Raw genomic sequence first — 23,297 nt, 5'->3', positions numbered from 1 at the left:
GCTGGGGAGGGGGATTTTCAGCTTCAGAGTTTCTAACGTTTGACGGCTTTTCTGCATCAGTGCTTCAGATAATCAGCACAAATGCAAACAGCCGGATTCTGAGCAGCTGTCTTGCTCACTAGAGCTGCAAACCAGCATTAAGCATGACTTTTCTCTCTTTCTCTCCTGCTTTCAGACGAATAAGGATTTGTTGGAGCAAATGGAAAGAAGGTAAGAGCTGGGGCAGTAGGTAGCTTCTTGTTTGTTTCACTAGCAAACTTTTTCCCCCAAGCAAAAAGAGCAGCTAATCTTATTAAGAATAATAAATCTGTAGGTGTTTTGTGCTAAGTACCTACAACCTAGCAGGAAGTGTCAGGAGCTCAGCCTACACTCGAGTAGGACCCTGGCAGAGACACATGCCCGACTGGGATGTTCCCTCCCTCCTGGTCTTTCGTTCGGGAGCTTCAAAAGCTTTATTCTGCCCAAACATCACAGCGACCACAGCGACCAGCACACTTAGGAATCCGCAGAATCTACGCAGTTCGCGTAACAGACCTCAGCAACTCAGCATTTCGGCTAATCTACTTTATTTACATATAAACACACACGGAGCACTGCAACATGTCTCCCCCTCTCTCTAGCATCAGACAGCAAAGAGAAAAATAACAAAGGACAATAGTCCCACTTCACAGAACACAGTAACACAAACATCCTGTCTCCGTCACTTCCCACTCTGTGGAGTCAAAACATATACCGTCATGTGATAGACAACAATCCTATGACTGCAATCATGGAGCAGGAATTCTAACAGGGGGAAGACCCCATACCTCTGTGCTAAGATGCATGCTTGGCATGGGGGGGGGGCGTCCCAGGTTCCATCCCTAACATTTCCAGTTAAAAGATTTTCAGTACCTGGACTGGGAACAACTGCTCTGCTGAAGACACCCTGAGAAGCATTGTCTGCTAAATGAGACAGTCCTGGCCTAACTGAACTAGCGGTCTGGCTCTCATTTTAAGGCTGCTTCGTATGTTCTTGCTTGCTCGCAACCAATGCCCACTGGCTTCAGCATGAAATACACCCAAACAAATGATCATAGGATTGTCGTCCTGGTAGCACCAGTTGGTTTTGAGTTGAAGTTCATCACATCCTTTTCAACTCTTCCTCAGCATGACAGACAAGGATGACAAAATAAAGACGGTTGAGGAACTCCTTGAAGCTGGACTCATAGAGATGGCAAATAAAGAAGACGAGCTGAAGGTAAACTCTCTTCCTAAGAGTCAGGCGTGCCCAGTGCAAGAACAGTGTGGCATTGGGTGCTAATATAGTGTGTCTTGCTTCACCACAGGGTAGTTACATGCCCGGATTATGGCAACAGCAGCTACTGCTTCACTTTTGTCCCAAGCTCCCCTTTTCCTCTGTTCTGTCTCTCCATAGCCGTTCTGCCTCAGTTGTTTGTTCTCCTCCCCACTCTCTGGAAAAATAATGGGCTAATCCACCAACTCGGCTTAGGTCGAGGGACAGTGAAAGACTGGCGAAGGAAGAGGACTTCCTCAGCCCCATCCTGAGTCCAGTCACAGAACTAGTTAAATATCTTATACAGCAGTTAGCGGCAGGAGGTGAAGTCCACAACTGAAGATCTTACTGAATGCAACAGCAGCAGACCCATGTTTTGTAGTCTATAAAGGGAGGGGACCGTGATGGAGTACCCCAGCTGCACCAAATTCCAGATACAGTCGTACCTTGGAAGTTGAATGGAATCCGTTCCACTTCCAAAACTTTCGGAAACCAAAGCGCAGCTCCTGATTGGCTGCAGGAAGCTCCTGCAGCCAATCGGAAGGCCTGTTGGACGTTCAGGTTCCAAAGAACGTTCACAAGCTGGAACACTCACTTCCGGGTTTGCAGCGTTTGGTAGCCAAAACGTCCGAGTACCAAGGTGTTTGGGATCCAAGGTACAACTGTATTCCCTGTCTGAAAAGCAGCACAAGCTTTTTCCAGTTGCAGTCCATTTAAGAATGTAGTTATGGACTTGAATCTTACAGGGCAAGCTTTTTTCCTTTGGCTTTCTTCTTTCTACACTTGAGAAAAGTGAAAGCCTTCAGCGTAAGGTAACAGCCATCCATTCAGACTCTCCCGCCTGCCCCATTGGTACTTGTCTACCGGCCAAGCTTTGTAAGCTTGAAGGAGCGTGTGATGCTTAGATCTTGGGTGTGAAGCTCTTCCTTTGACCTGCTTATTCTGTTTGGGTAAATGTTGCTGAGCTCCTTGCAGGCTAAAACCCAAGAGCATGTATCAGTGGATAGGAGGACCAGGACAGACTTTTTCTGAGATGTTTCACAGGGTGAGAACCACCACTTTAAAGGTTTTATTCTTGAGGAGAGATGCTAGGGTACAACATCAACAACAACAACAACAACAACAACAATTATTATTTATTATTTGTACCCCGCCCATCTGGCTGGGCTTTCCCAGCCACTCTGGGCGGCTTCCAAAAAAAATATTAAAATCCTCTAATACATCAAACATTAAAAGCTTCCCTAAACAGGGCTGCCTTCAGATGTCTTCTAAAAGTCTGGTAGTTGTTGTTCTCTTTGACATCTGGTGGGAGGGCGTTCCACAGGGAGGGCGCCACTACCGAGAAGGCCCTCTGCCTGGTTCCCTGTAACTTGGCTTCTCGCAGTGAGGGAACCGCCAGAAGGCCCTTGGTGCTGGATCTCAGTGTCCGGGTAGAACGATGGGGGTGGAGATTATGTCAGGAAAGGGATCCAGCCATGTAAACCATGACTTCCACACGTTAAAAATGTTGTCAGATAAGTCAGCAGCGATAATAGAATGTTGTTCTTGGCAAATGTATCATCTTCCCTTTTGTGGTTGCAATTAACAGTACAGTGTTGAAAATGTTTTCCTCTTAAAAGGCACTGAGAACAGAGAATGCATCCTTGAAAAGTGAAGTTGAAAATCTGCAGAGGGTACAAACAGAGCAGGTACGTTGCCTTGGTTTTGTTTTGTTAAGAAAGGTTTTCAAATTGGTTGCTGTTAAGTCAATCCCTGTCGGAGGATTTCACCTGAAATTGCTGCTTCCATTTTGCAATGTGCCTCACTGCTTTTGCCTTGTGCTTTTTGTTCACTTGGATTTCAAAGAATTGGGTCCTTGAAGAGTTAATTGCTGACATTCCTGCAGTCTGCTAACGCCTGTAAATAAACGCCTGCACAAATGTCTTACTCCACATAAGCAGAGGAATAGTGTAAAGAGACGCTCTCAGAAGATCTCCGTGGGCTACTTCCATGATTAGATAGATTGCATGTGAGCTGTTGTTTATGCATAAACGGCAGTTGCAGTTATGTCTGCATTAGCCCTTGTGTGACACGTGATGCAAATATTGCTGCTGCTTAATCCAATCTAAAAATATATTTTTATTTATTTATTTTTTTTATAAATATTTATTAAGGTTTTTAAATATAAAACATAAAAAACAATCTTACTTCTTTCACAACAATTTCATCACTTCTTTGGGCTCCCTCACGTCTCCCGCTCCCATTTACATCGTTAAAAAAATTTTTCCAAACAAATTATCAACTTGTTTACAATCTCACGTCCACTCACACATATAATCTAGCGCTTCTTCCAAAAAGTTTTATATTTTCTTTAGTCTCACTTATCATCAAATTTAAATCTAGTTTAGTGGTGACCAGTTTTTTATAATCTAGCATCCTTCTTAACATTCAACCAAATTACAATGTTTTTGTAAATACATCTTGAATTTCTCCCAGTCTTCCTCCAACTTCTCTTCTCCCAGATCACGGATTCTGCCGGTCATCTCGGCCAGTTGCATATAGTCCATCAGCTGCATCTGCCACTCTTCCAGTGTGGGTAGATCTTGAGTTTTCCAGTTTTTTGCGATGAGAATCCTTGCTGCCGTTGTTGCATACACAATCTAAAAATATAATTGACCAACATTCTGATCTGTGGGTACCCTTTCCATCAGCAAAGCTAGCGAGAGATGATGCCATCTGTTCTGAGTTCAGCTCTCGATCCTTTGAAGCCCATTCAAAGCAAGGTGAAGGTTTTTCTAAACTTGAAAGTAGTTGCTGTGACTTTCTGCAAGTCCTACCCCAGCTCTGCTGGCCCTGGAGCAGCCATCGACTCTTCATGGTTTCACTGCAGTTCTGCTTGCAGGGTTTGCCCGTGTTGACAAAGGGAGATGGGGTTTAATGTTGAAAACTTGTCAACATCTTTGGAGAAGTCAAGCAAGTGAGCCAGGTCACATGCGGGAAAATAGGCAGCCCTCCCAAGTCATTTACCGAGTTGGGCTCGTGGAAAGGTTGCATTCAACCTTGAGCTGGGTTGTTGGCTGTCTTCAGAGTGTAAGCAGAACTTGTCGGTCAAGCCATGCAAAGGTAAAACCTTTGGCCAGACATGCAGAGACCAGCTGGCAAGCCCAGCTTGGACGTCTCCTTTAGTTGGCTCGTGTTCCGACGTAAATCAGCGACCCGGACTTTAGAAGCCAGGGCACGCAATTAGCAGAGTGTACCGCGCACACAGAAGTAGGTGTGAGGCGTATGAAGTCATGCTACAGCTACAGATTTATTAAACATAAATCAGAACAAAGAAACATGTCTCTCTCTCATGTCACCTTGGAGAGAACAGCAAAAGCATTCCTTAAGCTGGAATGGAAATGTCAACAGCATTCAACCTTGAGCTGGGTTGTTGACTATATCTTCAGAGTGTAAGCAGAACTTGTCAGTCAAGCCATGCAAAGGTAAAACCTTTGGCCGTGCAGCAAAGTTCCACACTTTCCAAGTTCCCTCCCAAGGTACAGTAGTTTCTGGCATTGCAGAAGGAGGGAAATTGTGGGTCTCAGTGAGATTCCATTAGAACAGGAGCTTGCAAAGTATCCTTCATAAAGCTGCCCTACCTACCTCCGTTTGGTGAGGACACCTGTATTCCTCAAGCTTACTCTTAAATTTTGCAAAGAACTAATTACAGGTGCTGCAAAATGCTACAGTTTAGTCCGATTAAAAAAAATAGGACTGATTAGCTTTCCAAAACGAATTCCATCCGTAAAGTTGGTGAGAGCTGGTACCATCTGCTAGCTTCAGTATTCTGACTTTCTCTCTAAACATCCATCCTCCTTTCTTTTGTTCCCCAAGGTTTCATTTGCAACATTGGTGGAAGAATTACAAAGAGTGTAAGTAGAAGCACATTTCCTTTTCTTCAGTTTGAAAGCCGACTTTACCCTTACATTTCTGTTATCCACGAAGCCTGTGTGGGCAGGCTTTTACTACAGAAGCGCCCAGACTTTAGAATGTAAGCTGTGCAGTGGGATGTTCGAAGTTGCTGCATTTGACTCTTCAGAAGAAACCATGATTGTGAAATGAAAGGCTTCAGGGTGCAGCCTAAATTCAGGCTGCTGCCCAGCAGGGCTTAACATTAATATTTTAATGTTCCATTATTTTAATGTTGTATTTTATTTTTGTTTTTAAGTTGTAATCATTCATCTTGTTTTTATTATTGCTTGTAAGCCGCTCTGAGCCCGGCCTTGGCTGGGGAGGGCGGGGTATAAATAAAAAATTATTATTATTATTATTATTATTATTATTATTATTATTATTATTATTAGAGCAGCAGGGCCATGACTGCATCTATAGTCCCCCCCAAGCTTGACAACGGAGGTGGAAGGGAGGAGGACAGTTAGATCACGTCATCCATTCTGGAGCTAGTACATTAGTCAGAACCAGAGCAGACCCAATGCTGTCATGTGACCATAATGGATCCAACTTGGGATCCAGCTGATTCTGGGCCAGCTCAGCCCTCCTCCCCAACCCAAATAAAACAAAAATATCATCTACTTGTGTGTTGAAACAAAATTTTCCCCCTGTATGCTTGCTCGGGTCACACCAGTGCACACAGAATAAAGTTGGATTGCTTGCAGGAGATTTACAACTTTTGGGGTTTCCTTTGTAAAGTCCCAGGGAGCTTTCAAGTCGGGTGCCAATAGCTGCACTGGCATTGGGTGAAAACCCAACCTTGTTTTAAAACCAGAAAGAATGTCCTGCAGTAATAGTAGCAGTGCTGTATTCTTTGAAGAAGATTATTTGAAGAAATTGCTTTTCTTTAAGCAGAAGCTCCTCTACCAGCAGATGCCACCCTACACTTTCAGTTGTGAATCAGTTTACTTTATACCCAAAAATACCAACTTCTTGATGCTTGCTCTGATTCATTTGGGCAGTATTGCATTATATTCCTCAGCAACTTCCTGAAGCATTTCTTTCCCATCCTGAGCAAATGCCTCCCCCTCCAATGCTGTACCACTGAGTGTGTCTGTACCACTGAGTTTCTTAACCTCTATACTCTTTTCTCTCTCTCTCTCTGCTAAAGAATTAGTGAGAAGGATGGTAAAATCAAGTCTGTGGAAGAACTGCTTCAGGCTGAGGTCCTTAAAGTTGCCACCAAGGAAAAAACTGTCCAGGTAGGTGCTGGATCCGTCGTTCGCTGCCTTTCCTGTGTGTTTGTGTGTTTGTCATTGCATTGCCCTTTTTGTGGCCGAATTTTTCGCACCCTTCTTTTTCTCATTTTTGTGGGATGTGTTGTCTCCATTGTACAACCTTGTCTGTTTTGTCATTGAAAAGGGTTTGGCACAGGAAATAGAGGCTCTGAAAGAAGAAATAGGAAAGGCCCAGCTTGGAAAGGACACACAGGTAAAGTGGTATTGAGCCGGCAGCTGGAGGGAGTCCTTTGCTTTGCAGTCTTCCTCTTCCTGCAGCATGGCTCCTCCTTTCCTATCTGGGGGGGCGGGCTCTTGCTGGGAGAGGCCTGGCGCAATTCATTGCCTTGAACCCAGAGGAGGCTGGACCACTGGGTGAAGGGGGTGCTGTTTCACCAACATCAGCCAGCCCCTGCCTGCCTGCCTGCCTGCCTTCCAACTTATATCCAGTCCAGGAAGGTGGCATTGGCTGTCATGTTAGCCTCAGTGTCGCCCTTGTAGAACTGAGCATCAGGAAGAATGGGGACAAGACCAGAATTTGCTTACTCTGCCTGCCATTGGCTGTTAGCTGCCCTTTCTTTTTGTGCCCCCTGCCTTGTGCCCTGTTAGTCCCTGGTGGGCGCCAGCTGCTGCTGATTGAACCGTGAGATATATGTCTAATCAATTAAACATTCAGATTAACGATTAAAAGCCTATCGCTCGGCGAAAGAGGCATTCTCAACCAATCCGTCAGGCGACTTGTTAAAAGGAAATAAAAATTTATGATCACATAATAAAACTGCGAGTGATTTGTTTCACAGTGCGCTTTGAAAGCCTCTGCACCCACGTTTAAGCAGCCGCCTCTGCCTGGTTGCATGCCAGAGGAGGAAGGGGGGGGGACGCACAAGCCTGAGGGTCTTCCTGCAGTGGGAAACTGATTTCACATTGCGTCCGAAACAGTCCCAGGAGTTTGCTCTGCTTAGAGTAAGGACTGCAGTCTTACGCACACCCTTGGGGAGTCAGCCCTGCTTAAGTTCCTGGGAGTGACTTCAGAGCATACAAGTCATCTACCTCAGTATTGTCCACTCACTTTCTGGGATCTCCACCTGTTACCTAATTATTTATCTGGAGAGACCAGAGTTCAAACCTGTCCCCGCCTGCAACCTGCGAAGCATATGGGCTATGGCTGAATTGCCACAGCACCCCCTTCCTTTCATGCACAGCCCTGCAGTCCATAGCCAAGCAGTTGCTGTATTCTTACCCTTACACTGAGCACTTGCAAAGTCGTCTTGGCACCTGTCAGGAACTGAGCAAAGCACCCTGGGACATGGCCTAGAATTCCCTGCCATGTGCAGAGAGCCCCGTGGCAGGGATACACATCTATGTGGGAAGAGTTTCAGCAGGAAGAAGCCTTCAAAAATTTATTTTTATTACTATGTACAGTCGTGCCTTGGATCCCGAACACCTTGCGACTCAAACATTTTGGCTCCCGAACGCCGCAAACCCGGAAGTGAGTGTTCCGTTTTGCAAACGCTCTTTGGAACCCGAACGTCCAACGCGGCTTCTGTGGCTTCCGATTGGCTGCAGGAAGTTCCTGCAGCCAATCGGAAGCCACGCCTTGGTTGTTGGAACTTTTTTGGAATTCAAACAGACTTCCGGAACGGATTCCGTTTGACAACCAAGGTACGACTGTATTAACCAAGGTACGACTGTATTACACTGCCCTATACCCGTAGATCTCAGGGTGGTTCGAAACCACTGGAGTTACGTGTCCAAGAGTATAGCACCCTCTTAGAATCATAGCATTGGAAAGGACCCAAGGGGTCATCTAGTCCAACCCCCTGCAATGCAGGAATCGCTTGTCTACCTAAATAATCTGAGTGCCTGGCACAGGAGGTTACCAGGCAGCTGTGTGCTGCTATACATTTTGTCTGGAGCTCAACTTTATTATCTTTTTTTTTGGGGGGGGGGGACTTAATGGGCTACATGGAGCATATTTGGTCTCACAATGAAATGTTGCTCTCTTAATTTGTTATGGAAGAGGGCACCCGTGAGGTGAGCTTGGCTTCTCTGAAAGCCGGGTTGGGGGCGGGATCTTAGCTTCCAGATAATGCCCCATTTTTCTTGGGGGAGGCACCCATGAAGCTTGATCTTTTCTGCCTCACTGTGTGCTGTAAGGTCTACTCCTGGAAAGTGTTCATAAGCACGCAGGTTTAGGGACATAGGAGGCATGCCATATGAGGCATTATATATATTTAGGGGTAAATAAATGTAATAATTTAAAAAATAAAATAATTGACATTTAGTTTGGGTGGTGGCACATGAGGGCATAAAGCATGGGAGAGTTCATTGGGGCAGGTGCATGAGCAAGGGGCCTCTGGCATCTAGCTGAGCCTGTAGCATTAAAACGCCCTTGCTCCTCCTTCTGAACTGTGTGGATTCCTTGTCATCCCAGGAGGTGTCTTTGCTATTACAGTGGTACCTCTGGATGCGAATGGGATCCGTTCCGGAGCCCCGTTTGTATCCTGAGCAGAACGCAACTTGTGTGCGCGGGTCACAATTTGCCACTTCTGTGCATGCACATGACGTCATTTTTAGCGTCTGCGCATGCACGAGCAGCGAAACCCAGAAGCAATGTGCTCCGTTACTTCCGGGTCGCCGCGGAGCGTAACCTGAAAACGCTCAACCTGAAGCACATTTACTTACTCTTCTGTCCTAGGCAGTGTCAACTGTTGCTCTGTCTGCAGCGTCTGAACAGATGCAGCTAAGGGCCTGGAAGCCACATGGTGGCATTTATTGGGCGGCCCACACAAGTGTTGCACTTGCGGTCTTAAGATTGCTTTGCGGGAAATCCTGACATATTGCGTCTTCTCCCTTGGCCATTCTAGCTCTTCACCTTGGGATTAAAATCCAGAGAAGAGGGAGAAATAGATACTCTAGTCCTGGGTTTCCCAAACTTGGGTCCCCAGCTGTGTTTGGACTACAGTTCCCATCATCCCTGACCACTGGGCCTTCTGGCTAGGGTTGATGGGAGTTGTAGTCCAACCACCACCAGAGACCCAGGTTTGGGATTTTGCCCCCGTCCCTTTCTTCCATCAACCCCAAGCTGGACTTTGTTCTGTTACTATAAAAGCCCTTTTGAGCCAAACCTGGGTCTGGCATAGTCATCTCACTAAAAGTTTTTAATTGTGTTAGCGAGATAAAACTTAACCTTGATTTCAGAGATGGCAATGCATGCCAGTGGTCAAAGCAGCCTTTCTCAACCTTGGGCTACAACTCACTTCATCTCTGACCACTGGTCATACTAGCTGTGGGCGATGGGGGTTGTAGTCCTACAGCTTCTGCAATATCCAAGACTGGGAAGGGATGGGTTAGAGTGTGATGCTTTTAACTTTCAAACCTTAATTCCTTCAAGCTGGTCTTAGCTTCTGGATGGCCTTAAAACAAGCCGTTATCTCTCTGGCCTGCAGATCCTCCAGACTGTGAGGCTGGAAGGACAGTGGCTAATCTCCTGGCATTTGGGAATAGGAATAGCAAGTTAAAGATGTGTTGATTTAATGCGTTTAAACTATTTGTGCATTCAAAATGGCTTACAGAAACAAGAGCTTTTCCTAATAGGAAATGATTTGAAATGTGAAAGAAGATATATAGGCAGATTATTGGACCATAGAGGTTAACCCCTTTCAGCTACTTCTAGAAATTCCCATTTCTTCTTCTTCAGGGGCTGCTTCGCTTTTTGCATCTTTTTTGGTAAATGGGCCATTGGTTTGTTATCCTCAAATTTGATACTTTTTGAGGGGTGTAGGGGCATTACTATTTACATATACTTAGTGCTTCTTTTCAGAATAACTCTGTGTCGTGTATTCTTTCTGTAGATATCAGCCGCCCAAGAGGTCAGAGATCTTCAGAATCTGTAAGTGGTTTTTGCTGGTTTATAAAACTGCAGGTGTCCTTGTTAACATGATAATGGTTGTTTTTTTCAGCAGATGCCTTTTTGTGACTGATCTTGATTTATGAGCAAACAGCTCTAGAATCTGAGAACTCCTTAACCTGTCTTAAGTCTCTGAATTGGATTGTGCACTTTGATGTTAATCTAAGGCTAAGACTTTAAAAGCAAGGGGAAAGCACTTAGATAATTTTGACATAAGATAAATTGCCATTTTCTGAAACAAAGAGCGCCAGTACATGGAGATGTTGCATCCAAGTTAGGGAGTTAGATCAAGAGGTTCAGAATACCGTTAACTATTTCATTTGGTTTCTGATAATGTGGATTGCGGTCGGTGCTGCATAAGCAGAGAGTCATCCTGTTGAGTCCTTGACGATTCCAGTTAAAAGGATCTTGGGTTGCTGAGCTGGCGAAAGATCCTGCAGCTTTGTGCATTAGTATGAGCTTCAAGGGGTAGTGAGTAAAGGTAAAGGGACCCCTGACCATTAGGTCCAGTTGTGACCGACTCTGGGGTTGCGGCGCTCATCTCGCTTTATTGGCCGAGGGAGCCGGCGTACAGCTTCCAGGTCATGTGGTCAGCATGACTAAGCCGCTTCTGGCGAACCAGAGCAGTGCACGGAAACGGCGTTTACCTTCCCACCACAGCAGTACCTATTTATCTACTTGCACTTTGACGTGCTTTCAAACTGCTAGGTTGGCAGGAGCTGGGACAGAACAATGGGAGCTCACCCCGTCGCGGGGATTTGATCCGCCGACCTTCTGATCGGCAAGTCTTAGGCTCTGTGGTTTAACCCACAACGCCACCCGTGTCCCTGGTAGCAGCATCACAATAAACCGAAAACAACATATGGCTATACATTTTCTTTGCACTTATTGTTCCAAAGCACAAATAGCAACAAACAGCACCCACGAGCCTCATAGATTTATTGAGTTGGTCTGCCAGCATTTTCTTCTAATAAGTTAATTTGATAATTGTCATGATAAACCATTTCCACCCCCCCAATCCATTCAAAAAGGGCTGTTTAAAATAAAAATAAATTGATAGCTGCTGCAAAAAAACAGCAGTGGTAAAAAACTGGGAGGGGGGGTGGAGAATACAACCCCCTTCCACTTTTTTTAAAAAACAAACGAAATTCTAGCTAACAATCCAGAGTCATAAAAATTCCATAGCATAACCTCCTAAATTCAATTCAGCATAAACCAATAAAATCAAAATGCCCAGCAGCACAAATAAAATAAGCCGTATCCCTGCATAAGGTCATAAGAAGAACCTGCTGGATCAGGGCAATGGCTCATTTAATCCTGTTCTCACAGTGGCTGAGCTGATGCCCCAAAGCAGGATTCGAGCATCGGTGCCTCTCCTCCTCCTGCAGTTTCCGGTATCTGGCATTCAGGGGCATTTCTGCCTCCAACTGTCGAGGCAGAGCATAGCTGCCATGACTGGTAGCTCTCGATAGCCCCCTCCTCCATAAATTTCTCTCATCTTCTTTAAAGTTATCTAAGGTGGTGGTCCGGGACGCGGGTGGTGCTGTGGGTGAAACCACAGAGCCTAGGACTTGCAGATTGGAAGGTCAGCGGTTCGAATCCCCGCGACGGGGTGAGCTCCCGTTGCTTGGTCCCTGCTCCTGCCAACCTAGCAAAGTGCAAGTAAATAAATAGGTACCACTCCGGCGGGAAGGTAAACGGCATTTCCGTGTGCTGCTCTAGTTCGCCAGAAGCGGCTTAGTCATGCTGGCCACATGACCCGGAAGCTGTACGCCGGCTCCATCGGCCAATAAAGCGAGATGAGCGCCGCAACTCCAGAATCGGCCACGACTGGACCTAATGGTCAGGGGTTCCTTTACCTTTAAGGTGGTGGTCCTCACTGCCTCCTGTGGGAGCGAGTTCCATAGTTCCAACTTAGTGCTGTGTGAAGCAGTCCTTCGTTTTATCTGCCCGTAATTGTCCAACGTTCAATTTTGCCCCTTCCTAAAGAGGAAAGCGGAGAGTGCCAGCCAGACAACAAGGCCTTTAAAACCACAAGAGTTCTGTTTTGGCACATAATTTTGTTGTTGTCGTACTTGTGCTTCTACCCATTGAACCCCTGCATGCTGTGGCCCTGATTTATGTCTGTGCTGTGCCTCCACAGTCAGAGGCAGTAAAGCATCTGGGTGTCAGTTGCTACAAACTGCAGAAGGGGGAAATGTTCTTGCAGGTTTCCTGCAGGCATCTCGGTGGCCAGTCCGAGAACAGGGTGCTGGTCTAGATGGGCCACTGGCCTGATCCTGCGGGCTCTTCTTGTGTTCTTATGGGCACACAGAACAAAAGACGTTGACCCAGGTTATAAATGCTGGCCTGTTTCAAGGCAACACCGCAGTGACACAGTGGAGGCACACCAAAAGCTTCTAATCGGCCTCGGTCCAGTATACCTGAAGGAGCGTCTCCACCCCCATCGTTCTGCCCGGACACTGAGGTCCAGCGCCGAGGGCCTTCTGGCAGTTCCCTCACTGTGAGAAGCCAGGTTACAGGGAACCAGGCAGAGGGCTTTTTCGATAGTGGCGCCCGCCCTGTGGAACACCCTCCCACCAGATGTCAAAGAGAAAAACAACTACCAAACTTTTAGAAGTCATCTGAAGGCAGCCCTGTTTAAGGAAGCTTTGAATGTTTAACAGACCACTGTATTTTAATACTTTGTTGGAAGCCGCCCAGGGTGGCTGGGGAGACCCAGCCAGATGGGCGGGGTATAAATAATAAATTATTATTATTATTATTATTATTATTATTATTATTATTATTATTATTGTTGTTATTATTATTATCATCATCATCATCATCATCATCATCATCACATCTTTTGACTATTGTTTGTCAGTGTTAAATCTGCATTTTTTTAAAAAAAATGAGACTTGACTTCTCTTGTGCTTCCTCTTGCAGATTGAAGAGGAAAGAGGAGCAGGTGACAAGTATGGAGGTGTCGTTGAGAGAAAAGGAGAGTGAGATTGCCAAGAAAGGAGAGTGGCTTCAGGTAAAGTCTTGTGAAGTGCTGAACCCTCTCTTGGAGCCTACAGGAGTGCAGAGCTTGCATATCTGATCTGGTGTCCTTTCTCCCTTTTTAAAAATGCCCATAGGGACAACAGGATACACTGCAGCACTTGAACAACAAAGTCAAGGAACTTGAGCAGCTGAACTCTCAGCAGGTGGGGGCTACTTGCTGTGCTTTCTGAGTTTGTTTAATGCATCCTAAAGCTTTTGCCAGGAAAGGCAACACCCAAGTGACAGAGTACCTGTGCTGTGTTCAAAAGGTCCCAATATCTTTACTCCCCAATATCTTCAGGTGGGAACAAGAGACACTACCTGGAACCCTGGAGAGCCTCTTTGCAGTCAGTGTTCAGGATACTGAGCTGCATGAATCAAGGGTCTGACTCACTATAAGGCAGCTTCTTGCATTCCTATCCTTGCCCTATCTAAGCAGTCATAACCAGGCAGGGGTCATGACATTGTTAGCCAAACTGCCACAATGAAAGCAAATCCTTTCTTCCCTGTTAGGTTTCTGCTTCTTCGTCGATCAAGGACCTTGAGGCTCTGTAAGTAAACCAAGTGGAGCATCTACCACAGTTACTTTGCTCTTTCATCCAGCTGTGTGTGATGGCTATACAGTGGTGCCCCGCAAGACGAACGCCTTGCAAGACGGAAAACCCGCTAGACGAAAGGGTTTTCCGTTTTGGAGGTGCTTCGCTAAACAAATTTCTCTATGGGGTTGCTTCGCAAGACGAAAAAATCTTGCGAGTTCCCGCGGGTTTGTTTTCGCTTTTTTTCGCCCTTTCCCTAAGCGCTAAGCCGCTTATCAGCTGTTCCGCTGATAAGCCGCTTCTCAGCTGATCGCTAAAAGCCGCTAGACCGCTAATAGCGCTAATCCGCTAAGCTGTCAATGGGCTTGCTTCGCAAGACGAAAAACCGCTATACGAAGAGCCTCACGGAACGGATTCTTTTCGTCTTGCGAGGCACCACTGTACTCCTGGTGTGTGTGTGTGTGTGTGTGTGTGAGAGAGAGAGAGAGAGAGAGAGAGAGAGAGCACTCATGACCGCATTTCAGTTCGTTTTGTTTGTTGGTTCCTGAGGCCTGTACCACCATTCCTAGATACTTGTAGTTTGTGACTTGTTCTAATTTATGGCCTTGGAGTTCCCAGCTTCTAAGCTTTGTTTCCCCCCCCAAAAAAAACGAGTATCTTGGTCTTTTGATAGTTGATTTTGAGACATTCAGATTCACAGTATGCTGCGAGCTTTCTTAGTGCTCTTTTGAGTCCAATGGGGGTTCTAGATAGAATTACCGCATCATCGGCATATAGCAGGACCGAAATATGCCGATTTGCAAGCTTCGGCGGGTGGAATTCTGAGTCATTGAGTGCAGATAGTAAGTTATTTAGGTAGAAATTAAATAGTAGAGGGGCCAACAGGGACCCTTGCCTGACTCATTTGAAGTTTCAGTTAGTATTTGGCATTGTCTAGAGTAGCATTCTGCACCTCCCAAAGAGCTGTTTCTCTCTGATCTCCTTCAAATGTGCAGTGAAAGTTTGGCACATCATTTGTTGCCAGGCAGATGAGCAAGAGCAGCAGTCATTAGTTACTTGGGGGGGGAATGTCCATGCAAAACTGTTTCCATACAACTCAGCCCAGACTTTGCTCCCTCGTCATGCAGAATAAAACTATTCTATCTTGGGCAGTGTGTCAAATAATTCAGTATCTGCTTGCCAGTTCACATGTCTGCCACAACACAGACTGGCAAGAATTATCATCTGAGCACTCATGCAGAGAAATCTGGGAGGTTATGTAAATACTGTGATCCTTCCTTAACTTACATAAAACCAGCATGTTACCTGCTCTGTGAACCACTTTTGGCTCATTTCGGTAAAGAGAATTAGGATGCACATAACAAAAGCAACCTCAATACATGGAGTAAATAAACTGCAGATCTGCAAGAAAGCAATGTGAATAACTTTTAAATTGTGTCCGCAGACTGAAAACGAAGCAAGAAGAAATGCAAAAGATGGAGATCTTACTAGATGAGAGGGGAAAAGAAGTCTCTCACCAAAGAAAAGAATTGCAGGTGACAGCATAGGGGCCTTAGGAGGAGGAGGAGAAGAGGGACAAGAGCGATGAATGGGCAGCCATGTCTAACACATCGTCCTCTCTTGCAGGTTGTACAGGAGGAGAATCGGTTACTAAGAGCACAGATTCAGGAAATAAAGGAGGAAAATGGCGAACAGGTATTTCTCCCGATGGCTGATTTGCAGTGCACATAGAGAGAGATGGGATGCTATGTTGTATTTGTACATGCCAGAATTTTAAATAATTTTGGTTGAAAACGTTCAGGAGGCAAAATCTACAGGGAAGTAAGATCTATTTTATATATATATATATAAAAAAATTTTTATTAAGATTTTGAAGCTTACAGGGAAAAAAATAGGGGAAAAATATATATACATATACATAACAATCAAGAAAAAGAAAAAACCATACATATAGAAAAACATCATCAAAAAACAGAAAAAAGAAAAAAGAAATAAAAAACAAGTCAAACCTTTATATCACTTACTTACATTCACTTATTTCCTTGACCTCCTCACGCCTCCCATTTTTGTATTCTAATTCAATTAGATATCCCAGCAAATCCTTCCAACTACAGGGAAGTAAGATCTAAATCACCCGCAGTAACTGCTTCCTGTGTTCTGTTGGGGGAGGGAGGGAGGGCACATTTTCCTGCATGATTTCTTAGTGGATTCTCAGGGAGGGAGAGGCTTTGGCTGCCTCTCCCTTTGCATTGATCCTTCTTCAGGCCCCTCTTGTGACCTGCTACCGCAGCCTCTGCGTTTGAGCCTTGAGTAGCTGGTTGGAAGAGAGACGTATTGACAAAGGGGCTCAAGCGCCCGCTTGCCTATTGACTATTGACTATTGACTATCCCTTGCCTATTGACTATGAACTGATTGTGCAAACCAGGTTGCAATGTGGCAAACCAGCTTTTGGATGCTGCAGCCGAAAGCAACATATTGCTGCATAATTAATACTGCTAAAAGCCAGTCATCTGCCAGGCACCTACCTGCTTCTGTTTAAATAAGGTGTCCTGATCTCTTTCAGGAATCTCTGGCCATCAGGAATGAACAGCTTCTACAGCTGTAAGTATTGGTAGTCAATTAGAAGCCATTTTAGCAAGTAAGCAGCAATGTACATCAATCTGTAATAATACTGTTACCCCAATTAAACTGTAATATTCCCTTTTCACGGGTGAAGGCAAATATGTTTCCTTTGGATGGAATGGATAATCCTCCGTTCTTGGTTCTCTTCCCTAGCTGGTCTTCCCCGCTTAAATTGCCTTCCCACTCCTGTTTTCTCTCCCATCAGAAGTACCTTTTTCTCTTCCTAAATATGCTGCCAGGCTGCCATTAAACACCGTCAAATGTAATGTGCAGTTGAGTCCTAGGCTCTCACATTTCTAACCTCTGCAAGCTTCTAGCCTTCATGGCCCAAGGGAGAACCTTGACATTTTTCTGGGCATATTTTCCATGGAAGGGGACAAATGGGGTGGGGTGAGGTGGGAATTCCTGCAGAATCACGGAGCCATGTTCTTGCGCGGAGGGGGGATTCTCAGGGTTCAATGAAATGTGTGTTTCTGACGCTTTCTGTTTCGTATGGATTCAGCATCACAGGGAAAGAGGGGGAGATCGCCAGCCTCCAGAAGGAGCTGGGCTCCTTGAAACATGCGGTGGAGCAACAGAGGCAAAAGAACAACGTAAGTAGCCTGGAATTCCCTGGGGGAGTTTGACTCTGCTTTAAGGTGCTTCTTGCCCGTCATGTGGCTACTGAGCAGGAAGTGTTCTCTCTCCTTCCTGTAACAGCCAGAGCAGCCTGGCTTTCCCAGTAGCCAGAGACGGATCCTGCTCTGCGTGGTAAGAGACTTCTGCACACACCCTACTGGGGCAAGTTGAGCTCTGGTATGCGGGCAAAACCTCAGAAGGCTGGAACTGAGCTTTGCATGCCTCGATGTGTGAGTCTAATGAATCCGAGGAGGGGGAAGGATTTTGGGAAGCCATATCCAAACGTGGGCAGACCTGAGCTACAGAAGCTTGGGTGGTACTTGCTCAGTCCAAGAAAGCAAGCTCTTGTCACCTTGTTGTGTGCCTTCATTTCACCTGTTCCAGAGATCCTTTGGCTTGGCTTGGTTTCCTTCTTAAATTTGGGCAGGGGAGCCTGTGCCTCTCCACATGGTGTTGGTCTGCCACTTCCATCATCCCTGATCGTTAGTGACTGGGGTTGATGGGAGCTAAAGTCTGTCGTCATTTGGCGTGACTACAGGCTCTCCACCACTGCTTTAAATCCTTGTGTATTCATTTAACCAAGGCTGAAATGTTCCGGGCAATCAAATACTCTTTTCTAAGGTGGGCATTGTGTGGTGCCTGTCTGTGTCCTTTTGAACTTCCCTTTCAGCCAGCTTCTTTCCCTTGGCAAGTGGAGTACAAATAACTAAATGAAATAGAAACAGACTTTCTGAGTCTCCTACCTAAAATTCATGGGGTCCAGCAACACGCTGGAACAGAAGGGTGTCTTTGATTAGTGTTTGCAGACAGTTTGCACCCTTGTTGGGAATGAGTGGGAGCAGAACTGATGCATGGAACCAAACTTCTCAGGGAGCTGTGTTATCCTTTCAAGCCTTCCGTACCTGTGCAAAAAATATCCCCCACTCTAAATTCGGGATGGACATTATACCTGGGCTTTCTTTTTTCCAGTGGCTAGAACTTTTTGGGAAGTTTTCTAGCGGACACCGGCTTAGCTAGAAAATGAGAAGCAGAACACAGCCCTCAAAACAAACGGATGAATATTCTCTGGGCGACTAAAGGCCACTTCCGCTCATTATTTGTTTAGAGCAGTGTTGGCTTGTGCTGCTTATTCTGCATGTGTCTCCAGAAGTCTGCTCCATCTGTTGCTTCCTCTATCCCAGGAGCATTTGGAAACCCTGAAATGAATCGAACAGTTACGTTTGCAGACGGCACTTTTCCTCCTACAACCATGATCTCAAATTTTCTGTGTTATTTCATATCAGTAAGAGTTGAGATTTCCCCGAAGAGCTGAGCTTGTGAGCCTGGGTGTCTTCAGCCCCCCCCCAGCCTGTGTGTTGAAGCCCTTTGCACATGTTACAGTGCTCCATGTCTGCATTGCAGGGGGTTGGACCAGGTGACCCTTCCAACTCAACAATGGGCATTTATGGAATTGTAAACTAGTGAATTAGCACAGTTGCAAAAAAAGAGAATAAATAAGCTGACGTATCACAAATGCTTTTCATGTCCCTAAGCTTCCTTTAAGCCCAGCCACCCCACAATATAAAAAATATAAAAAATAACTTTAAAAAATATTAAATATGTCGCTCTTCAAGCTAATTTAAACACGCATACACACATAGCACACATTCCTAGTTGTGAGTAGTGCAGTTGGGTTGAGGCATGGCTAAACCAGGCTCTCATTGAAGCCTGCCTTGTGGCAATAGGAACCCCCCCCCCCCCAAAAATCATGCAGTCCTAGGCAGGCAGCAAAAAAACCCTGAAGGAGCGTCTCCACCCCCATCGTTCAGCCCGGACACTGAGATCCAGCACTGAGGGCCTTCTGGTGGTTCCCTCATTGCGAGAAGTGAGGTTACAGGGAACCAGACAGAGGGCCTTCTCAGTAGTGGCACCCATCCTGTGGAACGCCCTCCCTTCAGATGTGAAGGAAATAAGCAGCTATCTTCTCTTTAAAAGACATCTGAAGGCTGCCCTGTTTAGGGAAGTTTGTAATATTTAAAGCTGTATTGTTTTTAACACTTGATTGGAAGCCGCCCAGACTGGCTGGGGAAACTCAGCCAGATGGGTGGGGTATAAATAATAAATCATTATTATTATTATTATTTGGTTTATAAAGCCCTTGGTGGGCCATCCTATTCTGAAGTCAGCTTGGTGGAGCAGAAGTTGCATAGGCTTGGTGTACTAGATCCTTCATTCTACCAAGGTTGCTAGTGGAGATCTACCTCCATTCTCAGAGGCGATATGCTGGGGTTCACATGGGGAGAACCCTGTTGGATCCCGGTCCTGGCTGGCCACTCTGAAAGCAGGATTCTGGACCCGATGTACTTGTGGCCTGGTGGAGCAGAACTGCTCTCAGGTTCTTATAAGAAGCCGGTGTAGAGTAGCAGGAGAGGCCCTTGCCCTGGGTTCAGGGGCAGGGGGGTGAAATGAACAGATGCCAGAGAAAAAAGGGATCCTCTCCCCCCAACAGTTGCTAATTTCAGGAGTCAACATGGCGGGGGGAGTAAAGCCCTTCTAGCAGAATGGCTGAGAAAAGCATAGAAATGATTCAATTTGACTTACTTCATTAAGATGCTGCTTTCTTTGCTCTCTTTAAAATGCAACATTTTTGACGCCGGCAAAAAAGTTAGTCCTCTAATCTGCCTCGTGGCCCAGCCAACGCAGCACAAATTGGAGCAGGACTTTCACCTTCTCTTGGAAGCCACCTGCAATTTGGTAGGAGGGTCAGATCATTGGTCTTCCTAGCCCAGCACTGTTTACCTTATCTGGCTGAGCTCTCCAGATTCTCAGTCAAGTGGGTCCTTTTCTAAGTGAAGCTACTAAGGATTCAACCTGAGACCATGGCTGGATCTACACAGATATAAAAAAACACTATAAAAACCTTATTGGAAAAATTAGCTCCCAATGCAATTTACCATTGGCTTCGGATTGCAGCTCCACACCGCCCTCTGGTGTCACATTTGTATAACGCATTTATAACGTAATAATTGACCTGTGTAGCGGAGTCCCTTCTGTATGCAAAGGATCCCTTCTGTTTCTGAGCTATGCACCCTGCCTAGTCTGATGGCCTTGACTGCTGCAGGTGACGCTGAATTGCTGTTGATTTCTGGGTTATGCAGGTGAATTAAAGCTTGGTTGGTCCCAGGGTGCGTGCGTGTGTGTATTGCTCACTTTTGAATACTCCTCCTCCTCCTTCCTCACAAATGCAGTCGGGGGGGGGGGGCTTCCTAGTAGTGATGCTGCAGGCAGAGCCAGGAAATAGAATGGCAGGACATTGGGGAAGAACTAGCCTTTTTTTTTTTTTTTTTGCTTTTGAAAAAATCCCCCCAAATTCTTTTTCCCTTTTTAACATCACACTTGGTTTTTTTTTTGCTAGTGTGCCTCATCTTAATTGACCACCCAAATCATTTTGCAGTAACCTGCGCTTAAATGCAAGCGCTCTCTCGCTCTCTGAAGTGAAAGCAAGACACCGTTTGATTATTGGCTGAACTGAAACCATATCTTTCTAAAAACGATTAGGACCTTCGAGAGAAAAACTGGAAAGCCATGGAAGCATTGGCCTCAACTGAAAAATTGCTGCAGGACAAAGTGAACAAGACTGCTAAGGTTGTAATACTAACTGCTAGAAACAACTGCATTGAAACTAGAAGTGATTCGGCAGCTGCCTTTTAGAATCAAATGGAAGCATTTAGCTTTTACTGCAATTTTAAATACACTCTGTTCTAAATGCTCTCTCTTTCTCTCTCTCTCTCTCATACTGCACTTTCCACCTCTGCTTGTGCATGTCATCTTAAGCCTTCTCTTTATGTTATGTCCCCCTCCCCTTTTGATTTGTGAGCATGCTGTCTACTCTGGTTTTGCTTGGAACAGTTGCTAGAGCTATAGGGCTGTGTTCTCCCTCTCTCCGCCCCCCTGGAGTTGGGAATCACACCTGCCAGCATCTTGCTGGCCACCCAAACATCCTCTCACTTTTGTGCCCAGTGAAACCTGTCCATCATGTAAGGACTGTCACATCCGGTGCCCTTAAAAGAAGGTTGAAGTTAAACACGCAGGCCATGATTCAAGCCAATTTTTAAAAAACTAAAAACTAAAAACTTTCCCCATTTATTTTGACAGAAGAATGAAGCACAAGCGGCACGCCCTCTCACTTCATTGGTCTCAGCTGTGCATTTTGGAGTGTTTCCTTACGGGCCAGCAAGGGCTGCTTTTGCTTTTCATGTACACAGTCCTTGAAATGGCTAAGATTTGGAAGCGTTCAAGCCGGGCTGGGATGCAACGAAATTGGGATACCTGCTGCTGCCACAGCATCTCCTAGTGAAGTGTCATTGGCCCACCTTAATTTTTGCAGACGAAAGGAAACAGCATAAACGAAACGTATAGATAGGTTAAACAAAATTCTAAATCTCAAAATAGCCTCAAATGTGGACTATGGTGTGAAGTTTTGACTATGGTGTGAATTTAGATGTGGCAATCCGGATCTGGCAAGTTAAGGGAAAATTCTAAATTTAAAAAAGTTAAGTGTTTAATATAAATGAACAAAATACACTTACTGGGGGAAATGCTTATCAGTGGTCTACAAGGAGTAAATATTGACACACAGACAGCTAATGGTGTGGCAGTTTTGAGCTGTATCCAGTGGGGTTCTACTGCCACGACGGCACTTCTGTTTCCTCTCTTTCCCCTGTATACCCCCAAAATCCACTCTAGAGGGTCCTTAACCTCCCAGAGCTAATTTTGAGGGTTCACAGTGGTCTGGGGTGGACTAGAAAGAGAGAGGAAGTTCCTTTGCACCAGCAGAACTAGAGTGATGGGATACAACCCATTATATGGTGTTATATGAACACATTATAAGGTCTGCTGGTATTATTATTCTATTTCAGCTTGCATATATTCTTCATTTTAAGTGCTGATTTGTGATTTAGGACTCCCAGTTTAAATCTCGTCAGATTCAGGTTGCTGCATCTTAATTCTCACTATGGTTAAAACTTCACTCGGTCCCAATTTAAGGTGCATGTTGACTGGGGGGGGGGTTAAAAACTAAAATCTACCCTGTCAAATCTCCACAGGGTTCAGTAACTTACAAATATCTGATTTTTAAAATAATAAATCTGAGAAATGTGAAATCTTTTAAAATGCTCAAGAGAAACAGATATGTAGTTTAAACTACACAAATAAAAATAGCCCCTGTCTCCTGCCCCTGTCTTCTGGCCCCTTACATTTGCAGCCCTTTATGCACATGGAATCTTTCCCCCCAGCCAAACTGAAAATTCAATTCCCTGACAGAAGCGCTACTATTTAAGCTTATTTTAAAAATCATATCTTATATTTTTAAAAAACTAACTGAAAAAACGTAATATAATCGTATCACCCACTTACTGAAATTACACAGAATTTGGATAGGATATGAAAGCCATTTAGCTGAAGAATAAGCTGCTTTGGGGCATGGGGCTGTAGAATCTCCTTCCTGGAAGTGTTTCAAGAAAGGGTTTTTCACTGGTGTTTGCTGCAATGCACTACAGGGCCAGGAGTTCGAACTACGACAGCAGACTTGAACGATCTGCCTGCTCCATTGGAGTTCCTTCAGGCTTTGACTCAGCAACTTTTGTGAAGAGCCCCAACTTCCCCTCCCTCAACAAATAAATTTAAATAAAAGAAAATTGCAGTGGAGATTTACCTCTGGCAAATCTTGGGGAAAATGAAGTTCATTACTTTATAGAACATATATATTTCGACTTCTCTACTCTGGCCTCAAAGACTGAGGATTTTTTGCCGGGGGTTCCCCCCCCCCTTAGGTTTATCCACAGACCTAAACCTCCACAGCAGGTCAAATTCTTACTGCTGAAACTAGGAGGGCAATAAAGCAAAGGGGGTTTCTGCCCTGTCTCTTGTGGCATATCAGAGTCCGCAGTCATGGGAAAGGGATTCCCTTGTTGCCTTGATCATTGGAGGCCGTGAGCGTTCACGTTTGCTGGATCGATGATGGTGAGAGGAACATGCTGCCCAGCTCTATCAATTGGTTTCCGTTTTGCTTTGTATTCTGGGGAGAGAAAAGGCATGGTGTGGGTGGAGATTGCCTCTTGAGGAATGTTCCGTAGCATTTTTG

General features: G+C 45.3%; 1 protein-coding gene across 5 annotated transcripts in view; it reads left to right on the top strand.

Moving 5' to 3' along the window:
- KTN1 (kinectin 1) overlaps nt 1-23,297 on the top strand; it is a 108,061-nt gene that overhangs the window by 67,514 nt on the left and 17,250 nt on the right. For 2 of the 5 annotated variants that reach the window (XM_081858686.1, XM_081858684.1), the window contains exons 19-33: nt 176-210; nt 1,147-1,237; nt 2,893-2,961; nt 5,129-5,166; nt 6,357-6,447; nt 6,608-6,676; nt 10,317-10,354; nt 13,301-13,391; nt 13,495-13,563; nt 13,913-13,950; nt 15,380-15,470; nt 15,562-15,630; nt 16,500-16,537; nt 17,061-17,151; nt 20,714-20,800. In XM_081858686.1, the coding sequence (XP_081714812.1) occupies nt 176-210; nt 1,147-1,237; nt 2,893-2,961; nt 5,129-5,166; nt 6,357-6,447; nt 6,608-6,676; nt 10,317-10,354; nt 13,301-13,391; nt 13,495-13,563; nt 13,913-13,950; nt 15,380-15,470; nt 15,562-15,630; nt 16,500-16,537; nt 17,061-17,151; nt 20,714-20,800 (1,005 nt within the window). The remainder of the gene's footprint in view (nt 1-175; nt 211-1,146; nt 1,238-2,892; nt 2,962-5,128; nt 5,167-6,356; nt 6,448-6,607; nt 6,677-10,316; nt 10,355-13,300; nt 13,392-13,494; nt 13,564-13,912; nt 13,951-15,379; nt 15,471-15,561; nt 15,631-16,499; nt 16,538-17,060; nt 17,152-20,713; nt 20,801-23,297) is intronic. The other 3 variants (XM_081858688.1, XM_081858687.1, XM_081858685.1) reach the window with 2 other exon arrangements.

Source organism: Podarcis erhardii (genome assembly GCF_964252035.2).
Source record: "Podarcis erhardii genome assembly, chromosome: 1".
Lineage (NCBI taxonomy): Eukaryota > Metazoa > Chordata > Lepidosauria > Squamata > Lacertidae > Podarcis > Podarcis erhardii.
The sequence above is the reverse complement of the archived record's forward strand: the minus strand, read 5'-3'. Positions and strand labels throughout refer to the sequence as shown.